The 24,407-nt window shown below is 29.1% G+C and overlaps 3 protein-coding genes across 3 annotated transcripts; 1 reads left to right on the forward strand and 2 right to left on the reverse strand.

Moving 5' to 3' along the window:
* Positions 1–3,334: 3,334 nt before the first annotated feature.
* LOC109810475 (epoxide hydrolase 2) lies at positions 3,335–6,568 on the reverse strand. Its single transcript, XM_020373949.3, has 5 exons — positions 6,417–6,568; positions 6,122–6,342; positions 4,564–4,731; positions 3,890–4,125; positions 3,335–3,786 (listed from the first exon to the last, which is right to left on the reverse strand). Exons 1-5 carry the CDS (start codon positions 6,484–6,486, stop codon positions 3,540–3,542), a joined length of 942 nt encoding a protein of 313 aa, XP_020229538.1. The 5' UTR covers positions 6,487–6,568; the 3' UTR covers positions 3,335–3,539.
* A 5,034-nt stretch (positions 6,569–11,602) lies between these two features.
* Positions 11,603–14,500, reverse strand: LOC145955110 (uncharacterized). Its single transcript, XM_083069814.1, has 3 exons — positions 14,281–14,500; positions 13,150–14,007; positions 11,603–11,613 (listed from the first exon to the last, which is right to left on the reverse strand). Exons 1-3 carry the CDS (start codon positions 14,498–14,500, stop codon positions 11,603–11,605), a joined length of 1,089 nt encoding a protein of 362 aa, XP_082925940.1.
* Positions 14,501–18,967: 4,467 nt separating this feature from the next.
* Positions 18,968–24,185, forward strand: LOC109810496 (phosphatidylinositol N-acetylglucosaminyltransferase subunit A). Its single transcript, XM_020373978.2, has 9 exons — positions 18,968–19,146; positions 19,247–19,392; positions 20,018–20,590; positions 21,446–21,600; positions 22,335–22,425; positions 22,580–22,696; positions 22,779–22,882; positions 23,514–23,604; positions 23,896–24,185. The coding sequence occupies exons 2-9, from the start codon at positions 19,264–19,266 to the stop codon at positions 23,983–23,985; spliced, it is 1,350 nt and encodes a 449-aa protein (XP_020229567.2). The 5' UTR covers positions 18,968–19,146; positions 19,247–19,263; the 3' UTR covers positions 23,986–24,185.
* The last annotated feature ends 222 nt before the right edge of the window (positions 24,186–24,407 follow it).

Below are 24,407 nucleotides of genomic sequence, written 5' to 3' on the forward strand. Positions count from 1 at the left end.
TTATAGTTTCTGCCGTAACCTTTTCTTGTTTTAACAAACTCAATAAAAACTCCAAATCCAGCTATCCAATTTTTGTTGACAAATCTTGCTCTTTGCAAAGCAAAGGAAACTGCGATCAGGGGATCATACCACATAAGTTAATATATCAAATTCTTACGTTGAACATTTATATAATCTTAATTCGTTACTGTTATGCCTAGGACAACTGCACCGGTTCACAAGGGCAATATAATGAAAGTATTCTTAAATGAAAACTAATTGGACACAATTAGGATTGAAGACTATATTATTATATTATTTTATAGAAACAATTAAGATCATGAAAGAAATTAAAAGTAATGAAATTATAAATGTTAACAATGCCTAATTTTTATAATAAAATTGTAAAATTATTTGGCTTTTATTTTTGTACTAAGAAAAAAACTTTTACTTGCCTTTTTTTTTTCCATTGCAAAGACATTTGAACTCATTATTTCAAAGAGTGTCCTTTGTATTTTTCATACAACTTTTATTGGATGTTGACACCAACCCTTTGATGACTAAGGGACCCCTCTCTCGTCAAAGGGATATTATGTCTTAATTTTTTCTTTAAAGTTTTAATATTTGGTCACCCTTTAGCAAACTAGATTTAATATCTTAATTTCCTGTAATAAACGAGATCTTTTCACATTTATACATAAACACAAGTATAATATTCATATACTATCGTACCACCGCTCTTATATATAAAATCCGAATAACTAATTTACCAAGATTAAAAAAAAAAATTAATCTAATTAATAACAATATTAGTAATTCATTTATAGACATAAATATCATATCATTTTTACCATTAGACATAAATATCATGATTCATTCACACATTGCACAATATAGGTAATTGACACATGAACATGAACATAAACATAAAAATTCATTCATATATGGTATTAAGTGCATAACTTTATAACAAATATGTGAGTAGGGGAACATATGACATTTATTCATATAGGAAAGTGGAAAAATATATAATATTTATGCTTTATTCATATTTATCAAGGAGTGAACAAAATTGACATTTTAAAAATAATGATGTATAAGTGTTAATTATTTTTTGTTATCATTGACATATTAATTGTTAGTATAATGTTATTATTAGAATTAAAATTTTTCTTTATGTAGGGTCAAGCTCAACAGGCAAGTGTTTTAAGGTTTTTATTTTTTATTTTTATGTAGGGTCTAATTGATTTAATATATGTGATTAATGGATATTAAATTGTGATTTTCAAAAAATTGAAAGGGTAGAATCTTACTAAACTTAATTCTATAAGTTTTGTGACAATTATTTTTGCTCCATCCAAGAGGCAATAGTGACAAAGAGGAGTTCTGTTGAAAGAGTTGTTAATTCTTGATGTACACAAGTGAGTACGTGACAATATTGTGATAACAGATTCACTATGGAGATGTTTACAAGAGGTAAGTGATTTATAATTGATAAACATTGATATGATGTTATAAATTCTAGTATTGATCCGTATATAATTCTATCATACCTTCATATATTTTACTTCTACTACATTTTGAGGCTTCAATGTGTCTTAGTATCAAGTGTTCAAACATTGCGTAAAACCTTGAGGAGTAAATCGATAATGAGTTGCACTAGGAGTCCATCAAAAATTGCTTTTAAATTGCCATGACACAATATTCTTTTTCATTTTTTTCTTCTAATAATGTGAAAGTAATTTTCTGTCTCATTTGATTGCGTTATTTTAATAAATTTGTTGCTCAATAAAAAATGTCTTACCGATATGTTGAAACTCACTTCTTACTGAACTAACTAGAAGGGATGGTCACAAAGGTTACTCATCTTCTTTTGAGTAACTTGAGGTTGATTACATTTTGAAGATGCACCAACAATTTCTTTTGAGAGAAGCGATGTGATAGAGAGCTAATAACTATACTATCACTTAAGCGAGTAGAGTGCTTATTCAAAGCAACTAAAATTCGCTCAAAGCAACAAGAACCTAGCTTGAAGTGAGCCAAGTCAAAAAACATCTCTTGAAAGATGGTACTACCTCACTCTTAACACATGAGCGCTTCGAGCGAGTCAAGTTAGAGACCCCTTTGGAAGAATTAAATAAGCTTGCTTGAATGCACTACATGGGTGCTTTGAGCAAGCTACATAAACAAAATGCCAATTTAAAATATTATTAAATAGAGTTTTTAGGTAGTCTTTATATCTTACTTTTAAAAAATACAATTTTAGAGAGATTAGAGAAAGTTTTGTGAGGAAGCATTTCTGTAGTTACAAATCATGCCACAATCCTTTCTTATTTGTATGATCCTTAATTATGAGTAGCTAAATCTCTATTGCTGGAGATTGATGTATCTATTATACTCATGTAGTTCTTTGTGTTTTCGTTCAATAAAAATGTCTTTATCCAGCTAATCGTTTTCCTTTATATTTAATATTTGTTGTGCCTTGATCAACCTATACATGATTTTTTAATTTTAACCGAAGTTAAAAAATTCTTTTAAAATTATGATCTAGGTAAAATACTAATAACACTTATTACTAGATATAGGATAAGTTTTATCAGTTAATTTTTTTTTGTCTCTGACTTTATTGTGGGTTGTTTAACATAAATTATCAAGGAATTAAAATTTTTCTTAAACAACATAAAATTTCTCATATAAAAAATTAAGATTTAAATATAATTGCAACCTATTGAATTAATTATATAATTTCTAGTATTGAATGAAAATTTAAGAAGATTTACATGGAAAAAGTTAATAAATAATCTCTAATTATTCTCATATTATAAATTCAAATTCTTCATAGTTTATTGATTTTTTTTTATATTCAAAAAATTATAAGTTTTGCATATTTCACTTTAAACAATTCTTAATTTTTGTCAATTCATCAATTTTGTACAAATATATAATTGAACAATCATAACTTCATGTGGATTCAATAATTTGAATTTCTATCTAATTTATCACCTATCATAGTTGATATATTTGCCAAATGAGTAACAATGATGCATCTATTACGTAAGTGTGAAGACACAAACTATCTCTCATAAAAGACTTGGGCTATTCTTTTTAAAGCACTTATAAACAACATGAGATGCATATAAATAAAGGCCTAAACTATAAAGTTTTAATCATTGGTCTATTACAATTTTAAAAATAAAAAAATTACTTTTCTTCATTCTGTGTTAATTCAATCGTACGAAGGACTATGAAATTTAAGGATGAGTATTTCTTTTTAATCTTATATTTTACAACATTCTAAATATATTTAGAATGATTTATTTCGTATTGTTTTTAACCAAAGTTTCCCTCCTAAATATTTTAATTTTAAATTGTTCTGAAATTTTCCAATTGAAATATTTATTTGTCACATAAAAGACTCATCAAAGGCACCAAAGCAAGCACCCATTATTCATTTATTACAAAACTCAGTCGCATATTTCTCGAATTCCCTGCACTAGAAATCCATCTAACAAGTTCTTCCACCATGCAAGCTTCACATCATTCCATGAGAAAGTCCAATATCAAGTGTGCTTGGAAAGGAAGCCAAGAATAAGCTCATTCACCTGTTTGGGAAACTGTTCTTGAACAAAATGTGTTCCCTCAGGGATAAATGTAACCTCCAAATTGGGAACAAGCTCTTTTGCCTTTTCACCCTTCATTAAATCCTCAATCCCTGGAAACTTGAGAATATAATCCTTGCCACCCATTATCACAAGTGCTGGAACTCTAACCACAGGATCTGCTAAGTTCATCACTTCACCAAATGACCTACAAATACAAACAAAACCAATTCACCATGCTTTCATTACTTTGTAGTAAGAAAAACAGGCATTTCACTAAAACATAAGCAACAAAGAACAAATGCTAGCACCTGTATGGAATCTGCAATGTAGTTTGGAATCCAGATTTCTCATACAAAGCCCCATATGTTGCAAGATCTTCCTCTGTGAACCAAGAGGGAAGAGGAGTATCAGGCTCCACCAAATCCATAATCTCTTGATTTTCATTAGCTATTGGTATTTCACTTCTTGAGAAGAGGATGTAAATATTTCGCACAACAGTCTTTACATCAAACCGTCCAAAATCAGCTTCTGCCCTTCCAGGTTCCTTATATAAGACACAATCTAAGTCATGATGATATTAAAGATCACCTAGCTAAGAATCTCCGAGATGATAAACCAAATTTTCCGACTAAAATTAGTGATCGATGAAATTAATAAATAATTATAAATAAATAAAAAAAAAGGTCACTTAGCTTAAGTTTGCATTGAAGGTCATACTGAAAGTTACTGATTGATTTTTTTAATTACCGATATTCATTTAAAAAGTTAATTTCTTCTGACAAAGATTTTTTTCATACATATATATCATGATCATATACTTCTTACAAAATATTTAAAGAACAAGATTATTCATCAACTATGCTACTTAGATGCATTGAATGTCATTATAAGTTACTGAGATAGAATTTTAACTCAAATTAAAATGTAATACAAAAATCATTTAAGAAACTGGATTAATATTAAGTTTGTCCTTTGAGATTACCTGCCATCTCAAAATGTAGAAGCCTTCAGGAAAGAATTTGTGATATATAGAGGGGCGTGGAGGAACATATGGAACTCCCAACGTGACAACTCCCAAAACCCTTTCAGGGTGTAGAATGGAAAAAAAATGTGCAGGACGCGCTCCAAAATCTTTCCCAACAAGAAACACCTGAGTGCATTCAGAATTTAAGATTAAGCGTAACATTGTGTCAATCACATTTTACATTAGCTGACATATCTTATATCTATGTTTGAATACAAGTTTATAAACACTTTTATCATAATATCTTTATTCGAAAATATATTTTATTTTTAATAGAGAAACTCTTAAAAAACACTTTTAATTTATATCTAAACAAGTTTGTTATCAGACTCAAAGTAAAAAACATGGTTTAATGATACCTGTTCATAAGATGAGAATAAAGGATTATAGTACATGTGTTTTGTATAGGCACGATGATTGTGTCTTTTATGCTTGTGTAACAAATTGATTCATTTTTTTGTAAGCCAATTTTTTTTTTTTTTTACATAATTTGGCTGAACCCACCATTTGATGAGCTAAATGAATTGGTTTATCACCCAATTTAAAAAATAATTAAAAATATAGAAAAAAAATAGCATGAAACTCATAATTATTTTTTTTTTTTAACGGCAAATGTTAATGGTTAGTTTATTAGTTGTTATTGGGGAAATTCAAACCCACACCCTCTTAGTCACTCAACCCTATATCCCTCTCCCCAAACCACTTGAACCACCCTTATCACTCCAGCATGAAACTCATAATATAAATTAAAAATAAAAAAATACCATGTACTGACACATTATAATAACACAATGAATCTATTTGATTAAATTTTTAAAAAGTGTTTAGAAACAAGTATTTAAAAAAAAAACAATTCTTTAAAGATAATATAGAAGTTGTTTCTTAAAATAAGTATAAAACTACTTATTTAAAAAAAAAAAAGTTTAGAAAAACAAAAAACAAAAATAAAAAGGTACTTATTTTATTAAAAAGAAACACTACTAGAAAAAAAAAGTTAAAAGAAACACTCTTATATATCATTAAAAAAACTACTTTTATTTACATTATAATTTAAATATATGTTAATATATTATTAAAAAATATAAATATAAACTATACAATGACACATAAAATATGTTATTAAAATTTATTTAAAATTAATACTAAAATTGTTAATGAATATATATTAAATAAAAATAACATACATTTATTATATTTATAAAAATACTTCTAGGTATGCTAAGAATTCACTTTAATTTATCAATTCACTCCTTTTTTTTTTAATTTTTTTTTTCTATTCAAGCAATTATATTTTGAATGCATCACCTCGTGCAGAAGATCCCTATATCCTTTTCATTTTCTGAACTTGTTCACAAAACTCAGGAAAATCAAGTACACATTGAGTTAGCATTTGATATTTGAAACAGAGCAGCAAAATCTGAAATTCCAGTTGGACAATATGAAAATTGAGAAACAGCAAGAGACATGATGCAACACTCGAGAGTTGAGCTTGAGAAAAGCGAAAAGGAATGAATACCTTGGGAAGCGCAAGAGCATCAAGAATCGCAAGGAGGTCATTGAGAAGATGGGAGAGTGTGAGTGTGGTCTTATAAGGTCGTGGTGGCGCGTCGGAAAGACCGTAGCCTCTGTAATCGAAGGAGATGGCTCTGAATCCCACATCGGCCAGGGCTATCATCTGGTGCCGCCACGAGTACCATATCTCAGGGAAGCCGTGCAGGAATACGACGGCGTTTCGTCCTGAAACACAGCAACGTAATTAAAGAACAAATAGTATACGAGCATGGAAGGTACAGAGGATTATCGATTCTCACCACTTCCGATATCTGCAACGTGGAGATTGAGACCACCCACGTTCACAAACTTGTGCTGTATTGCATCCATCTCTTAGTTTCCTCGACGATATCGACTTCCCATTAATTAATAATGATTACTCCTCCTTCTTTGTTATAAAGAGAAGAAAAAATAATAATTTCATACATCAATATCACTATATCGAGTTAATCACCTAATTAATTAAATCTTTTAATCGTGTCATCTCATTATAAACACATTTATTTTTAATAGTAACATGACACAACTAAAAGATCTAATTGATTGTCAATGTAAAAAAACTTTACACTGACAATGTATAAGTGATTAACTGTTAAAAATAAATGTGTTTATAGTAACATGACACAATTAAAAAATATAATTAGTTGTCACTGTCAAAAAATTTTACACTGACAATATATAGATGATTAACTCTATTAAATATAAATAGATTAGAGTTTTTTTAAAATATAATAAAAAGAAACTCTTTGGATCAGTAATTAGAGTTTTTTTTTTCCAGTATTTTTATGAGATTACAAGTATTCTTTATAAAGAATAATTATATTTGAGTTAAGTAAAAATATCTCGTACCAATGAATTTATACACTTGTTAATTTTTTTTAATGTGAATATAGAAGAAAACAATATTTTTTTATAACTCCTTTTATCATTTTAATAATTACTAAAAATATAAAAATTAAATGAGAAATCTGAAATATTTAATATATGTCTTTTTTAAAGGAAAAATATTTAATATATAGAAAACACATTTAATTTTCAATATAATCATTATGTTGATCGTAAATATATATGGTTAAAAAAAAGTAGAAAAATTATTGAGATTTTTTATATGCAATTGAGGGGGAAGGAGAATAAAAATTAGTTCGTAATATATTTTGAAATGGGTATTTTTTTTTAATCTTTCGGTCAACATGCTATTAATATAAAAGTTGATGATTAATATTTACATCACCTTTAACAGGATGTGTTCTCACACAATCATTATGTTTATCCATAAAACATGGACTCAAAGTTCTGATTTAAATAATCCAAGATTAGTTCTACTCAAATTAATCACATGTTGGCAAATTTGTTAATAAAATGCAATAAGAATTATTAAATAATAGGTAAAAATGTAATAGGAGATGAATTATTATTAGATACATGTGCCTGTAAAAATATATTTTACACTGATAATACATATATGTGAAACTATTTGATCTTTACAAAAGAAAATATGAAAAGTATTGTTTTAAAAATTATTTAATGATGTATTTTTTTATGATAAAAAGTGAATAATTATAAAAATGTAGATATTTGAATTTATATTTTAAAATGCTAAAATTAGTTTAATTAATGAAATATTATTTCAGTAATAATTAAAAATCATTTTATTTTATATTGATTATATAAATTTTACTTTTGATTAAAATAACTAAGAAAATAAAATATTTCCTTTGAGAATAAAAGATTAAAGAAAAATATCAACTTAATTTAATATGTTTATTAAAACATACGACATAAATTTGGAAGACATGTAACAACACAAAAATAGATTCTCTAGGTCGGTAATTTGAGATTTTTTTTCTTCTTCTTTTCGATTTGAATGTAGGCTTAATTCTATTTTAGGTCTCTAAATATCATAATTAAATAATTTTTTACTTTTATTAATTTTTTGTTAAATTTTATCAGTTTTAATTGATGTGACACTCGATTAAGTAAATAACACATATGTTGACATATAATATGAAAATAAGAGTAAAACTTGTCAAAGTGTATAATATAGAAATTGAACTTGCACAGGGGTAGTATGCATAAAGTTCTAAATTTAAACTTTATTGTTATTACTATAATTTTTATAATAAAAAATTATACTTTGTTCTCTAACTTTCAACAATAACACCTAACAACCTTAAAAAAAAAATTAATAACACTTAACAACTATATATACGAATAAATTTTTTTAATATAATGCAAGTTATAATATACATGTTTTACTAAAAGTTGTCATTACAAATGATTTAACACTTGTATTGATTATCCAAAGAACAAGATTTGTTTTTTATCTCTTGTTTTTTATTTTCAACATGCAGTTATGATTGAAAGTATCACTTTATTCATATAAAAAGTTAAAGTTATATTAAACCAAAAGTATGTGTATATATGTGTGTGTGAGATAAGGTTAGTTAGTATACTATTCAATAATTTTATATTAAAATTGAATTCTTTGAAACTTGCTATTAGATTGAAATTAAATAGAAATTATATATTATTATTAAATTAAAATTGATAATATTATTAGTATATTATTATTTTTTTAAAAATAATTATATAATTTTTGATATATTTAAACTATATAAATTTTAAATTTGATTCATGTATCAAAAAAATTTAATTTACTATTATTAAATAAATAAAATTTATACATTTTATTAGCATTAATAATATTATTGATAAATTCACATTAATAATATTATTGAAAATTTATGAACAAACTAATAATTTAATAATTACAAATTAATACAAATAAATATATTAAAAAAATTAATTAGAAATATATAAGTCTTTTAGAGACATCTAATAAAAATTAAAATATATTATATAAATATAATTATTTAGTAACTAAAATATACAAATTAGATATTAATATTTATCAAAGTCTATTTGTTTAAAAGTATATTAATATATACTAATTTATATTACTATGAACGAGATTAATTTTTAGTTTAATGTGTAATGTAATAAGTTAATTGTTTAGAGTTTAGTTAACTCTAGAGAGAAGGGTATATAAGGTTTTCTTTGAGAACGAAACCTCATAAGCTCATTCTCAAAGAAAACCTATAGAGAAGTTTTAGAGAGAAAGACTCTGAGTCCGTGAGCTCTTTTTTCTCCCAAATTTTTCTGCTTGATTCCTCTTGTCTTCTAGATAACTAATCTATTATGTCTTTTCTTTGAATTCAAGCTAGAAAGCTTGATTTTGGAAAATTGAATTATGGGAGTCGACCGTTCAGGAATTTTTCTTCTTCTTTCTCTTCTTGGCTGTTATGAGCCAATTTTTAGGTAAGGGAAGCTAGGATTGTGATAGATTGGTTGCATGTGAGTTTAGAAACTCAATTGATGCATGAATTGAAGGTTGATTTGTTGATTTGAGATATTTTCTCATTTTTGGGCTAAAACAAGGGTTTTGGCTGATTTGGTGCATCGGATGAGTGCATGTTGTTTCTAGGACTTGAATTTGTTAGTCACTTAGCCTCAATTAACTTAAGAGGGGGAGTGAATTAAGTTTTCTAAATTTCCTCTTCTAAAAACTTTTCCAATTACTTTCTTATCAAATTTAATTCCTTAGATAAACTTATATGTAAAGAATGAATGATGATGCAAACTACACAATTACAATTAATAACAAGAAATTAAAAGTGTAGGGAAAGAAGAATTGCAAACTTGATTTTATACTGGTTCGGCCAATCCTGCCTACATCCAGTCCTCAAGTCTCCCACTTGAGATTTCCACTTCTCTTGTAAACCTTACAAGAAAATGAATCTTCCAACACCTCGGAACTCCCTTTCCTTGTGTTGAGATTCAAACACCAACAAGGAGAAAAACCCTTTCTCCTTTACAGATCCAATGATCTATTAAGTATTACAGAATGACTCTCTTGAAGAGTGGATATTACACTTTCATGATCTTTGATGAACTCTTTAGAGATTTTGCAAATGATTTTGGCCAAGTGATTTTTAAAGATTATTTTCACAATAGAATTCGTCACTTTTCTCTGAAAAATTATAGGTATTTATAAACAATTGTTTCTTGAGTTATGTCTTTTCATGAAGAGTTGTAACTCTCTATAATTTTTCAGAAAATAGGCTCTGGTAATCGATTACAAGACTTGGTAATCGATTACAACGGTTAAAGTTCAAAATGATTGAAACATTGTATAATTCAAATTCAAATTTTGAAATTTTCTCTTCTGGTAATCGATTACAATCACTGGTAACCGATTACCAGAGAGCATTTTAACATTTGAACTTTTGATAAGAGGTTTTCTTTCTCTGACAATCAATTACCAGACACATATCACTTATTTTGGCTTATGAAAACTTAAGATATAGAGAGCTTCTATTTTCCAATTAAGAATATTTTTGTTTAATCTTTTGAATAGTCTTTTTGCTTTCTTTTCAAATAACTTATTCTTATATTCAAAAATATTAAGTTTAGGTTTTCTTGAAATTCTTATTTTCTGGCCAAGTGAAATTTGCAAATTCTAAATGTTCATTTTACATACTAAGTTAAGCAGTCAAGACTTATCTAGTTATTACTTGAGATCTTGCTTCTTGATCAGCTTGCTTTAACTTGACCTTTATTTTCTTCAATGCTTTGGCATCATCAAAACTTTGTGCATATTTTCTTCCACAGAATTGAACTATTTTTGGTGCATGGATGTTATCTCTTCCATTGCATGTAGTGTTTTTTTTTTTTTAGTTTCAGGTGTGAAGGTCCAAAAATGGTGAACAACATGGTGCCTCTGTCACCAAACGACTGAGCCATTTTAAAGGGCTGAGCCCTTTAGGGGCCGCGTGATAGAGGAGGATTTCTGGAACCAAAGGGTTGAACTATTTTAAAGGGCTGAGTACTTTTGAAATGGTTGAGTCATTTTAAAGGGCTGAGTCCTTTGGGGGTCGTGTTACAGGGGAGAATCCTTGAAAGCAAAGAGTTGAGCGCTTTGGGAGGCGCCGAGCACTTTAGGAGGCGCTGAGCAGTTTTATGCTTTCCTAATTAGACTTTGATGTCTTCATAAAAGTTGAATCCTGGGATGTTACCTTTCCAATGGCGTTGGAATCACATAAAAAAAGAGGTCTATAACTCTAGTTATGGCTATTTTAGTAAATAGGAATCAAGTTGTCAGCATTGATTATATCTGTTGCGGATTTTTACATTTTTAGCTAAGCAGATGATTTATTTAGAATTTCATGTCTTCATAAGAGTTGTAGATTATCCTCTTATATTTCTTTTGAGATAGGTTTGAACTTATTTGGACGAGTATAAGTCTCTGCGTGTTGTCTCCTTTGACAGTTGTCGAAGGGAGACACATGTTGTGGAGGTGTTATCATGTGGATTAAAAAGTTGTATAATACTATGTTGTATGATTAGTTCATATATGTATGATATATGATGTAAATTGGTGCTTGATTCATATGTATGCTGGTAATGATATATATGAATGTTTAAACATGATATGATATGTATGTATGTGATGAGGTTATTGTATAGTATTTGTTTGAGAGGATATTTTATAAGACTTATTTTTTATCAGAGGAGCATAATCTAATTTTATTCATGAGTCTCTATTTATAGAGAAAATTTGTTATACAAAATCAAATATTGATATTATCCTATTCTAAAAATAAGGAAACAGATCCTAAAATAATCAAAACAGATTAAATCTAAATATTTGAAATATAAATAAAATATTCTTATCAAAATCTAATTTATTCTCTTAAAGATATTTAGGCATATTCTCAACACTCCTCCTTCACTGAATATCTTTATTACCTAATTTAAATGTAAATTTCAAAATCTGCCTTTTCTTTTTTTGATTAGTTTCTTCTTTTTGTGATTTTTGTTGTAATCCTTCTTGAGTAGGACCACTTTAACGTTTGTCTTTGATGGCAAAAACTAGGAGAAGTGATAGGTGTTCTTCTCCTCGGATTCACCAATGCTTGGACCTCTTCAATGGAGCTTGAAATCCGAATGTAAGACACTTGAAGGAGTGAAGATTTTTGGACTTAGGGTTCCTAGAATATGGATGGAAGCATCCAAGCTTAAGGAACAAAGGAAAGCTCACTTCAAAGAGGAGGAAAACCTAGTAGGGTTCCTAAGGTGAAGCTTTCTCTCATGGTGACTCTTGAACGAAATTTGGCTGAATAGGCTCTCAAATTTCATTATTCTCAAAAGTGAATACAAAAATGTGAAGGGAGGACTTAAGTATGCACGGAAATGAAGCACATAGGCACCTAAACCAAAGCTACACAAATTGGCGCCTTAAGTTTGAATTCAAATTTGAAATTTGAATTCAAACTTTGGTGCACATGTGTAAGTCCGAAAATTTAGGTACCAAGGTGCATTTAGGTCTGATTTGAGAGTCATTTAGGGTTAATTTGAGTGTCACATGTTCAGCCACCAATGGTGCAAAACATGTGACTCAAATGTAACTTAAATGGCTTCCAAATTAAACTTAGTTTAACCTAATTAGCATACTTTAGTATTCCTTGTATTTTCCTATTCTAATGACCTAATTACATTGGTCAAACAATTACAATGGAAAGGAAAAATTACAAGAATGAAAATGAGCCCAATATTGGGTACCAAAAGCCCAAAGGCCCATGAAGCCCAAAACTAGGCCCAACTAGCCTAAAACCTAAAATGCTACTCTATGTGGTCCAAAATACAAGACCAAAATATATGATACCTATACTAACATGATGTATACAAAACATATGAAAATAGCTATAACAAAATATGGCCCATGAAAAGTTCAACTTGGGCCTTCCCAGGCCCATCAAGCCCATTGGGCCCTGACTGGCCCAAACCTTCATGTCTAGCCAACTCCTCTTGGCTCCTTCAATATGTCACCTCTTGCCTTCCTAGGCATGATTCCATCAGTCTTGAACTTCTCTTTTGAAGGTGATTTTTCATCATCTTCATTCTCCTCTTGATCATCAAACTTCTTTTGAATACATGCATCTTTGTGCTCTTCACTTGTATCTTCATTTATAATTAGCTCCTCCTTTTCCAAATTTAAAGCAAAACTTTTGCCTTTCATATGAACATTGAACACTTCTTTGTTGTGTATATCTTTAATCACACAATTTTTATCTTCAAATAACACTTTATAGCCTTTTCCTAATAATTGAGAAACACTCAACAAATTTTGGTTAGTATCAGGAACGTATAAAACATCAGATATTAATTTAAAACCTGAATGACTCTTAATAGCAAGTGTTCCTTTGCCTTTTACTGCAAGGTGTGCTCCATTCCCCATTTGAACTTTAGAGATATCAGTTTTGTTGAGTTCTTTGAAGAGTTCTCGATCATAGGTCATATGATTTGTACAACCACTATCAATAATCCAAGCTTTTGAGGGTTTTTTGGTCATAAAGCATGACATTGAAAGTAGTTCTTCTTCTTCCTCTTCTTGTTGATCTTCAACAATGTTGGCTTCTTCTTGTTGCTCATGAGATTTGCATACATGTTTTAGGTGTCCTAATTTTTCGCAATTGTCACATTTTACATCAGGTCTCCACCAACATCTCTGTTGTGGATGATTAGTCTTTTTGCAATAAGGACATGGTGAAAAAATTTGAGTGTTATTATATTGACTATTCTCTTGAAACAATTCCTTCTTCTTATTTTTGCCACTATTTTTGTTCTTCCATTTGGCTAAATATACACTCTCCATAGATCCTTCTTCTCTCATAAGCCTCATTTGTTCTAATGCTTGCAATGCATGTAACACCTCTGCCAAAGTGATCTTACTTAGATCCTTTGTGTTCTCCAAAGCCACTATTGAAGCTTCATATCTTTCAGGTATAGTTACTATAATTTTTTCAACAATTCTAGAATCAAGAAATTGCGTTCCTAGTAATCGTACTTTATTAGCGATGCCAAGCAATTTGTCAGAGTATTATTTGATTGTCTCAGTCTCCTCCATTCTTTGTATTTCAAATTCTCTCATTAAATTTAATACTTGCAAGCTTTGAATCCTTTCATCTCCAGCATATTCTTCCTTTAGATAATCCCAAATTGCTTTTTTCGATTTGAGAGTCATAATCCTGGTGAAAATATTTTGTGAAACACAAGCAAAGATACAATTTTTTGCCTTTGCCTTCTTGATTTTCTTTTCCTTGTGAATTTTCATTTGGGCTACAGTAGGATTGTCTGGCAACGCAGAAACATCATAATCTTCTTCTACGGCTTCCCAGAGATCTAAAGCTTCTAAGTATGCCTCCATTATCACCACCCAAGGATCATAACTTTCTCCATCAAAAATAGGTGGGGAAATTTGTGAAAAGTTTGTTTCTGCTTCCATCTTCAAGATCGTAACCTTAGCTCTAATAAATACCACTGATGGGGTTATTTTATGATATTTACCTGAGAAGATATTTTATGAGAGTTATTTTATAGGGTTATTACACAAACATACTCCACAATGATGAGATATTGTCCGCTTTGGGCCTTAGCCCTCATGGTTTTGCTTTTGGTCATTACCCAAAAGGTCTCTCAATCATTGAAGTAAGTATCTTTGTGCTATATAAGTTGTTATTTCTTATTTTATTTTATCGATGTGGGACTTGTTTGTATCCCAACAATCCTCCTCTCAAACAAGGGACCTAACCTTTCATGCAGCGGAACCTGTCTTTATATATCACATTATATGTTATGAGTTATGAGGGGTTATGGGGGGTTATTGGTTGTCACCGAATCCAACCTACGGCTCTGATACCAATGATGAGGTTATTGTATAGTATTTTCTTGAGAGGATATTTTATAAGACATTTTTTATCAGAGGAGCATAATCTAATTTTATTCATGAGTCTCTATTTATAGAGAAAATTTGTTATACAAAATCAAATATTGATATTATCCTATTCTAAAAATAAGGAAACAAATCCTAAAATAATCAAAACAGATTAAATCTAAATATTTGAAATATAAATAAAATATTCTTATCAAAATCTAATTTATTCTCCTAAAGATATTTAGGCATATTCCCAACAATATGTTTATGTGAGGATGATATTCGTCATGATGGTGGATTGACCATTTATGATGTATGATGCATTGTTGCATGTGATGCCTTATGACATGTGTCTATCCTAGGACTCGAGGAGAGGGAAAATGTTTTTGAACTGGAAGAGCTCACATAGAGTCTCTTAAGAGTGGTGCTTGGATAGGCCATTGGTTTGGATGAAAGTGGTGCTTGGATAGGTCATTGGTTTTGGGTGAGAGTGGCGCTTGGATAGACCACTGGTTTGGGTGAGTCTCCTCTAAGTCCTTAGCTAGTGTTGGAGCGGGGTATGATGTCGAGGATTATTCTCTTAACCAAGTACTGGGGAAGGTGCGTGTGGTTCCTTGTAGATAGCCGATAGGAGAACTCCACAAGTGACTTGGTAATGCATGTCAAGGTCGTGGTAAGCCTGTATCCAGTTGTGTTATACCTGATGGTGAAACCGAACTTCCAAGTATGTAAGTGACATCATCCGAGTAAATTCGAGTAGGGATTTATATCCCGATTTTTTGTGATCGAGCGAGCGCATTGGGCGTGAAAATAGTTAGGGTGGTTTCCATAGGATGAGATGTCACTTATACTGCTCTGTTGTTATATAGATATCCTAGATGAATGCGTGACAACACATTAGATGATTGATATGCATTGATATCTATCATGATTTGCTGTTATTGCATGACTGCTATTATGATGAAATGTATGATGTTTGACGTCATGATTGGTGAGTTGATGATTGAGTGAGATGGAAGTCCCTTGGGACATGATTGGATGAATATGTAGTATAGATTATTATTTTGTACTTGTATGGTTGTTTATTGAACTCTATCTTACCCTTTTGTTTCCATGTGGATGGACTGCGATGATCATACTATGTATGGGAGCAGGTCAGAGTTAGGTTGGAGTCGATGTGGTTGCTGCTGAGGCGTTGGATGTTTTATCCCAGTGTCGAAGTTACTATTGAAGTAATTGATTAGGTGTGCTTGACCGATACTAGGATACTATTATTTTGGATGACTGTATATACATAGTACTATAGTTTGTATATAAATATTTAATTTTTTTTATCATTTCCTTTACATGTATATTGTGTTATCTAGTTTAATATTTTATCTTAAATGACTAATATAGTTAGCACGATTCCTCTGAGTGTAGGGACCATGATAGATCATTATATAATGGATTGAGAAAAATATATGGTAGGATATATATATATATATATATATATATATATATATATATATATTTATATTTATCAAATTATTAATTTATCTATAAATATTTTAATAATATTATTAATATTGATTGATAAATAATATATTAATATTAATAATATATATATAAATATAATTTATTTAATAAATATATTTTTTTATACATGAATAAAATTTATAATTTATATAATTTAAATATGTTAATAATTATATAATTTTATAATATTATAAAAACAATAATATATTAATAAATTAATAATATTATCAGTATTAATTGATGAATAATATTATTAATATTATTGATGTATTGATTAAGTGTTATTATTGGATGTAATTAAAAATGAATTTTTTTTTGGAATAAGTAGATTTACTATGAATTTTTAATGAAATATCTGTTTAATAATGAAGTGGAGATATATAATAAAGCACTGGATCGGTAAATACTCGCACTTTTAAATTATTAAAAATATTTTTAATTATATAAAAAATAATGTGATTTAATTTATTTTTATTTTAAAGATATATGTCTTAATTGTTTAGTTTAAGTACAATGGGACATCACATCATCCATACCACTATTCTATATATTTGTTAATTATTTATTTATATAGTACAATGGTATATCACATTACTCATAATTAAAATTATAAAAAAAGTTAAAAAAAAATAACAAAAGGATAAAAATTGTACAATTATAATATTTAAAAACTTGATTTAAAAATTGAAATCATACAATTGTCTTACTAAAGGGACTAAAAATTGTAATTGAACATTAAATGTAAAAGTAAATAATAGTTGTTTATCACAATTACCGGAAATATAAAAATTAAATGAAAAGTTTGAAATATTTAATATATTGAAAATGCATTTATTTATTTATTTTTTCAATATAATCATGATACTGATTGCCAATATGGTAAAAATAAATAAATAACAATGATTGATTATTTTTTTTGTAAATAAACAACATTGAGAATTTGGAGGTTTTTCTAAAAATATTTATTTAAAAATTAACTGCTTTCAACATATATTCTCTTACACATATTTGAAATGGACACCACATGTTTTAATAATATAATTATTTATCAACTATTTATTACACTTTTTCAAATGATCAAAATATTACGCCTCGTCAACGTAATTTTTTTTATAAAGATAGGAAAGATTATAAAGATGGTCGTAATGAAGATTGAACCTAGACCCTCATGTTTCTAACTACTCCAAATCCCTAATTGAGATTTCTTTCATGCAACCGAGAGAAAAATAAAAAAGACAAATAAGTTTGGTGAACAAAATATTTTTATCCATAATGCAAGTAAAATAATCATATTTTATTTATAATATTTTATTAAATGTTAAAAAAATGGTTATGCCAAGTAATTTTTTTTAATATAATTATACTCTAATGATTTTTTTATTATATTAGTCAATAATTATCTTGTATAAAATAAAATGTAAAAAAATCTACAATGATTTTTTATTGATGATAAAAAAGTGTTAAAGTTTATTATTATATATAAAAAAATAGAATTTATTTATTTATAATTCTTATAGAAATAAAATTATTTTTCAAAAGAATAATTTAATTGATAAAATCTCATTGCATTTAATATGGATTCAAGCAAATTTAGTGTACATTAAAATAATTAAAGAAACGAAACCGTTACATTTGATTGAATAAACATTTAAAAAGAAGAAATACTAATTTAATTTGATAAATGTCATACAATAAATAAGACATACATTACTCTGATTAAAATTGAGTTTGAATTTCTTAAACAATATGTTGAATTAGCTTTGTAGATAGAAAAATAAAGATTAAGATGAGAAACTCAACTAAAGATAATTATTAGCTAAATTTCACTACAAACATTAATCGTTTAAAGAGTTAATAATACTTAGTACTTTCGATCAATAACATAATGATCAAAATCAACGTGAAGGACACACACAAATTTTTTTATATATAGTAATTAATTCAATTTTTAATTAAGAATGAGAATCAAATTTATATCACGGAAGGTGAATTTAATCTTGTAAAGAAGTGGATGTGTATTAATATATATTTTGTTTTAGTATCCGAAATTGCGTTTCTTAAATATATAGCTATTTTGTTAAAAGTAAATACTTATTTGACATAACTAAAATTTATAATTAAATTTTATAATAAATAAATATTTTTAACATAAAATATATTTTAGATTTATAAAAGATAATTTATTGTGATATAATTTTTTTAAACATTTTTATTTAAAAATATATATCAAAATTCAATTTAGAAATAAAATTTAAAATTATAAATTAAATTGAAAGAAATTAAGAAAATATTTCTTATTTATAATTAAAAAATCTTTAAAAACACTTTTTGTCCAATGAAATTTCCTAAAAATACTCCTTAAAGACAATCTTCCTAAAAGGCTCTTTTATATGTAGAAAATATAAAAAATAAAATCCTTCAACTTTTTAAAAAAATTAAATTAATTTCTTAAATTAACAAAGCTGGTAAGGAATCTCTTTTATTAAAAAGTGCAATTAATTGTAATTTACACCGAATGGAGAAATCAGAAAACGACAACTGGAAACTGCATTATGCATTCATTCACACGTAAAAGGTAAGCACAACGTGGACCGTACTCTCATACTGAAACTGAACGTAGCAAGAAGTGGAAGTGAGCGTTTTCTCTTATCTTCTTCTGAGTTCTTCTCTCACTCACACTTTCTTCTTCTTATTCAAAGGTAACATACCATTCCTTCATTTGTCGTGAAATTTCACCAACTTATTTCATTCCTATGTTATCATTTCATTTTCATTTTCATTTTTTGGTGCATGCAACAGCTAGCAACCTGATTGTGATGATGGGTGATTCGCCACCCCAGAAGCATAGAATTCTTATGGTATCTGATTTTTTCTATCCCAACTTTGGTGGTGTCGAGAACCACGTTTATTACCTCTCCCTATGCTTGCTCAAGTTAGGCCACAAGGTCAGCACCTCAATTCTTTCTGCATTTTTAAAGGGTGTCTTTGGAGAGTGACAATTTTTAAGAATAAATCGTCCCTTATTTATTTTTATATCAACAATATTATATAACCATCTTAATTCAAAATATTGTTCAAGTAACAGCATGAAAGAATTCCATGAGGACCAAGATCTCAATTTCTCTTCTTCATTATATTGTTGGAACTTCGTCTTGCAATCTAGAAGTTGTCTTTTACTTTCTTTGTTGTATGCTATCGAGTTTGACAGTACTTAGAATTGAGTTATAGGTTATTTTTCTTTTTAAATTAAACAATGGAGATTTATGTAATAACTTAACTCGACGGGTTGACAAATTAGACACCTGTGCTCATATGATGTGGAAATGATCTATCTAGTTGGGGAACACATGTTCTAGTCTCTGCTGCCTATGTGCAAAAACTCATTGGGTCAACCACAATACTACGAGTGATATTAGTCTCTAGCACATTGAGTTAGGAATATCCGTGGCAGGATTAGAAAAAAAATTGTAGTAATTGAATGCAAATTGTAGGAGTAATTTGCCAATTTTTTATACGTTATGCTACAGTAATTTTTCTTATTTTGAACAATGGAATTGTGACTATTTTCAGGTGGTGGTGGTGACTCATGCTTATGGGAATCGCACTGGGGTTAGATATATGACGGGTGGTTTGAAAGTTTACTATGTTCCATGGAGACCGTTCTTTAATCAGAGTACATTTCCAACATTGTATGGGGTGCTACCGATTATAAGAACAATTCTCATTCGAGAAAGAATTACCATAGTGCATGGACATCAAACCTTCTCAACACTTTCCCATGATGCTCTTTTGCATTCGAGGATCATGGGATACAAGGTTGTGTTCACAGATCACTCACTGCATGGTTTTGGGGATGTTGGAAGCATCCATATGAACAAAGTGATGCAGTTTACCTTGGCAGATGTGAGTCAAGCCATCTGTGTTTCCCATACAAGCAAGGAAAACACAGTGTTGAGGTCAGGTTTGGCAGCAGAGAAGGTCTTTGTTATTCCTAATGCTGTTGACACTGCCATGTTCAAGCCAGCATTGGAGCGTCCCAGTGGATCAGAAGTTGTTATTGTTGTTATCAGTCGATTGGTTTACCGGAAAGGAGCAGATTTGCTTGTTGAACTCATTCCGGAAGTATGCCGGTTACATCCTAATGTGAGTTGTTGAAATTTGAAAACAATGTTAGTTTATCTTACATAATGCAATTACAATTTATGAAATTTGAGACAACTTCTGTCCAATATGGGGTTAATGCATTAAGAGTCATTTGGGAATGGTATTCCTTTCTGTTTCTAGTGCTTCTTGACAACAAAAGTTTCATATATGCGTTTGGTAAATAAAATTCAATGGTGCTTCTTCGGGTGCTCTGTTAAGTATTTGCTTTTGAGAAACACCTAATGGATGTTTTTCAGAGGTGCAATTGATGTTAAGTACATGAAACACCTATGCAGTTCTACATTATCTGGAATTCTAACTTCATAATTTACTAATTTAGCGATGTATCTATTAAATTATATATTTTTCTTCTATTGTAATTTTGGATATTTATAATTTTACAATAGTTTTTAACACTAACTTATTTGCTGGCTTGACCTTTGACAATAAATTATATGGTAAGCTTTCTGTATATGCAATTGTGCATACTGCATAACAAAAATAATGCCCTTCCAGTATATTCTTGCAATCATTTATATTAACCTTAACATCTTGGTAGAACTCAATTTTTTTAAGTCAGAAACACATGTTTAATGTATATGTCATTGCCATGATGTGAATTTTTTACCATTGATTTATATTTGAGACTTGAGAGCACCCCCACTACATTGAATCTACACCAAACCAATGATTCCTATGATTTATGCTGTCTCAACGCTTATGTATGAAGCATAACTATTTAATGTAGGAGCCAGTAAATGCACCAAGAGAAAAATGTCTGTCCAGAATAAATTCTATGTTCTAGATTTTTTTACTGAATACTTTCAAAGGCGTAACTTATATATCTATTTGAAGGTTCGATTCATTATTGGTGGTGATGGACCTAAGCGTGTCCGTTTGGAAGAGATGAGGGAAAAACATTCTCTTTTTGATCGTGTTACTTTACTGGGAGCTGTACCACATGCAGAAGTTCGATCTGTTCTAATATCTGGGCATATCTTCTTAACCTGGTACTGCTTCCTCAAAAACTTTACCTTTTCTTGGTGATGAGTTTATAATTATGGCATAATTTGTAGTGGTTGGTCAGATCTTCAACACTTATTTTCACTATTGTTGTTATTTCACTGCCCAATATTGACTACCATAGTCATAGAACATTGTTAGTGTTATAGATACTCAAGTGAAGGACAGGGTGTAAAATATAATTTTCACAAATAAGAGAGACAATTAAGTAATTTTAAGTGGCTGAAGCTGAAGCTTAACTAGTAAATTTGCTAACTAACTTTGATGCATATTAACTTTCAAGAAAACATGTCTTCTCTGTTGTATATTTGAATAACATCTTTAAGGAAAAAAAGGAAAATATTCTGAGATTTGAATAACATCTTACTTGTGAGCATGAAAAACGAAGAACCCCAAAGTGACTACAGTTTACTTACTACTTTTTGGTTATGTACACCTGGTTGGCTTACCTAGCATAAAGTCAATATGGAACCACACACATGCTGATCCAAGACATGAATCTTATCCACTTAAAAAGTAAGATCTGATCCAAGCTAGGTCGTATCACCCTAGTAGCCTTCTAATTTGAAATCTTCTATTTCAACTTAGTATTGTGGAAATGAACTTTATCATCTGGCTACTGCTATGTTCTCTATGCTTTAATTTGTTGTTTTGTCTTCTGAGTTCTGTCCAATATTATTTCTTTTACCTGGTATCTTATTTGAGCTTTGTGCTGTTATAGTTCCTTGACTGAAGCCTTTTGCATGGCCATATTAGAGGCTGCTAGTTGTGGATTGTTAACAGTCAGCACACGAGTTGGAGGTGTTCCGGAGGTAGCTATAAAGGCTTTATATTTAGTTTCTTTTTGATAAACTATCTTATGAACTTCAGTTACTTACCAATTCCACATTTATAGTGAATGCAAAAATTTTGGAATACTATAATTGAGGGTTGATAATGATATAGATTATCTTTTCTTTGGTATAGGTTTTACCGGATGACATGATTGTTTTGGCAGAACCTGATCCAGGTGATATAGTGCTTGCAATCCAAAAGGCAATATCTATGCTTCCCAAAATTGATCCTCAAGTCATGCACACTCGTGTGAGTTTGTAGTTTAAATAGCCTTATTATGTTGCTTTTGGTGTGAAAATTAGTTACTCTTTTATTTATTTATTTTATGTAGATGAGGAAACTCTACAACTGGCATGATGTTGCCAAACGGACTGAAATTGTATATGATCGTGCTTTGAAGTGCCCCAGTCAAAGTCTATTAGAATCTCTCTCACGGTACATATTTTCATAGTTTCAATTTGATTCTTATCAGCAACACATAATTGATAATTGTACAAGGAAGTCCACGGTTCATTCTGTTTCAATCATGTGATTTTGCTTGTAATATAGAATTATTTAATATGCTTGTAACATAAGCCGGTGGTAGTGTAATGTATTTTGGGATCTTTATTTGACTAAACTTCAACTTTGGTGATTCTTTTGTTGGCATAATTAGTTATAGTTTGATCATAAAACCAGTTCCTAATGTAGGAGTACAAAAAAGAATCCGATTATTATATATAGATTGTCAGTTTAATTGAAGTGGTAACATCTTAGAGTTTTGTATGGATAAATTTTTCTAAAAGCACTTTTAAAAAGGAAAATAAGAAAGAAAATCAAATAAGTTTTTTTATAAGTTAAAATTAGTTTTTGCACGAGTTAAAAATAAAATTTCAAAGAAGTTAATAAGAAAGTTTCTGCAAAATATCTTATGTATAACCTTATTTTAGTTTTCTTCTTATTTTATTCTTCTAGGAGTGTTTATGGAAACGTTTATCCAAATATGAGAGCATATTTGCATAATGAATTGGAACTTACCAAATATAGTGGCTATTTCTACAACTGATATTTGTCTCTTTTCTTTTAGATACTTATCTTGTGGAGCATGGGCGGGAAAGCTCTTTTCCTTGGTTATGATCTTGAGTTTTTTGTTTTGGCATCTACTGGAACTATGGCAGGTAGGTTGTTGATCTTGGATATTTTACACATTTTACTTGAGATTTATTTAGATAAATTTTTTCAGAAACACTTCCAAAAGAAAAAATAGAAGAAAAAAAAATGAAATAAATTTCTCTATAAACTAAATTCACCTATGCATAAAACTTTTTAGAGAAAATAATGAAAAAAAATTTCCGCATCTCATTTTTTCTTCTTATTTTTATCTATTAAAAGTGTTTTAAAAGAATCTTATCCAAGCTGGTCCTTCTTCATGTTCAGGAGTTTTGTTAAAATTGTGTTTCCATTATTAGCCTGCAGATGATATTGAAGAGGTGCCAGATGTTATTTATCCACACAACTGTGATGAAGAGAGGTTAAAAAATCCTAACAATGACCCATGAAGAGGGTGATACATTATTTTGGTGAACAGCATAGCTATTGTCAGTTGACTAAAATCCAAGTTCCCAGATTTTGTAATGTAGATAATCATCTACCATTAATCTTGGGGTATTTATATATGTACCTGTTATTGGAGATCCTAACATACCAAGTGAGGTAATTCAGAAAGAAAAAATATGAACTCTCTATAACCATTCAACTATACCTGAGTACATGAGTCCATGAATTCACTTGAGTATTAGGATGTAAATAGATCCTTGCAGTGTTTTATAAAATCTGTATGGAATCTTCATCCCAAAACTTATTTTGTTGTATAGGAAATATTATTAAGAACTTCACACCACTGCTGCATCTTAGATTATGAGCTTTAAAAAACTGCAGAATATCCAATAATTAGCAGGTGTTTGGATGTTATTGATAAGAA

This window comes from Cajanus cajan, chromosome 2, assembly GCF_000230855.2.
Source record: "Cajanus cajan strain Asha chromosome 2, NIPB_CcT2T_4, whole genome shotgun sequence".
NCBI lineage: Eukaryota > Viridiplantae > Streptophyta > Magnoliopsida > Fabales > Fabaceae > Cajanus > Cajanus cajan.

Coding starts and splice junctions, on each gene's coding strand:
- LOC109810475 (XM_020373949.3), bottom strand. CDS start 6,486: ATGGATGCAATACAGCACAAGTTTGTGAACGTGGGTGGTCTCAATCTC. Junction 6,343..6,416: donor CGTTGCAGATATCGGAAGTG/GTGAGAATCGAT, acceptor GCTGTGTTTCAG/GACGAAACGCCGTCGTATTC. Junction 3,787..3,889: donor ACATTGCAGATTCCATACAG/GTGCTAGCATTT, acceptor TTGTATTTGTAG/GTCATTTGGTGAAGTGATGA.
- LOC145955110 (XM_083069814.1), bottom strand. CDS start 14,500: ATGGAAGCAGAAACAAACTTTTCACAAATTTCCCCACCTATTTTTGAT. Junction 14,008..14,280: donor GAAGGCAAAGGCAAAAAATT/GTATCTTTGCTT, acceptor AAAAAATTATAG/TAACTATACCTGAAAGATAT.
- LOC109810496 (XM_020373978.2), top strand. CDS start 19,264: ATGATGGGTGATTCGCCACCCCAGAAGCATAGAATTCTTATGGTATCT. Junction 22,883..23,513: donor CTATTAGAATCTCTCTCACG/GTACATATTTTC, acceptor CTTTTCTTTTAG/ATACTTATCTTGTGGAGCAT. Junction 23,605..23,895: donor ATCTACTGGAACTATGGCAG/GTAGGTTGTTGA, acceptor TTCCATTATTAG/CCTGCAGATGATATTGAAGA.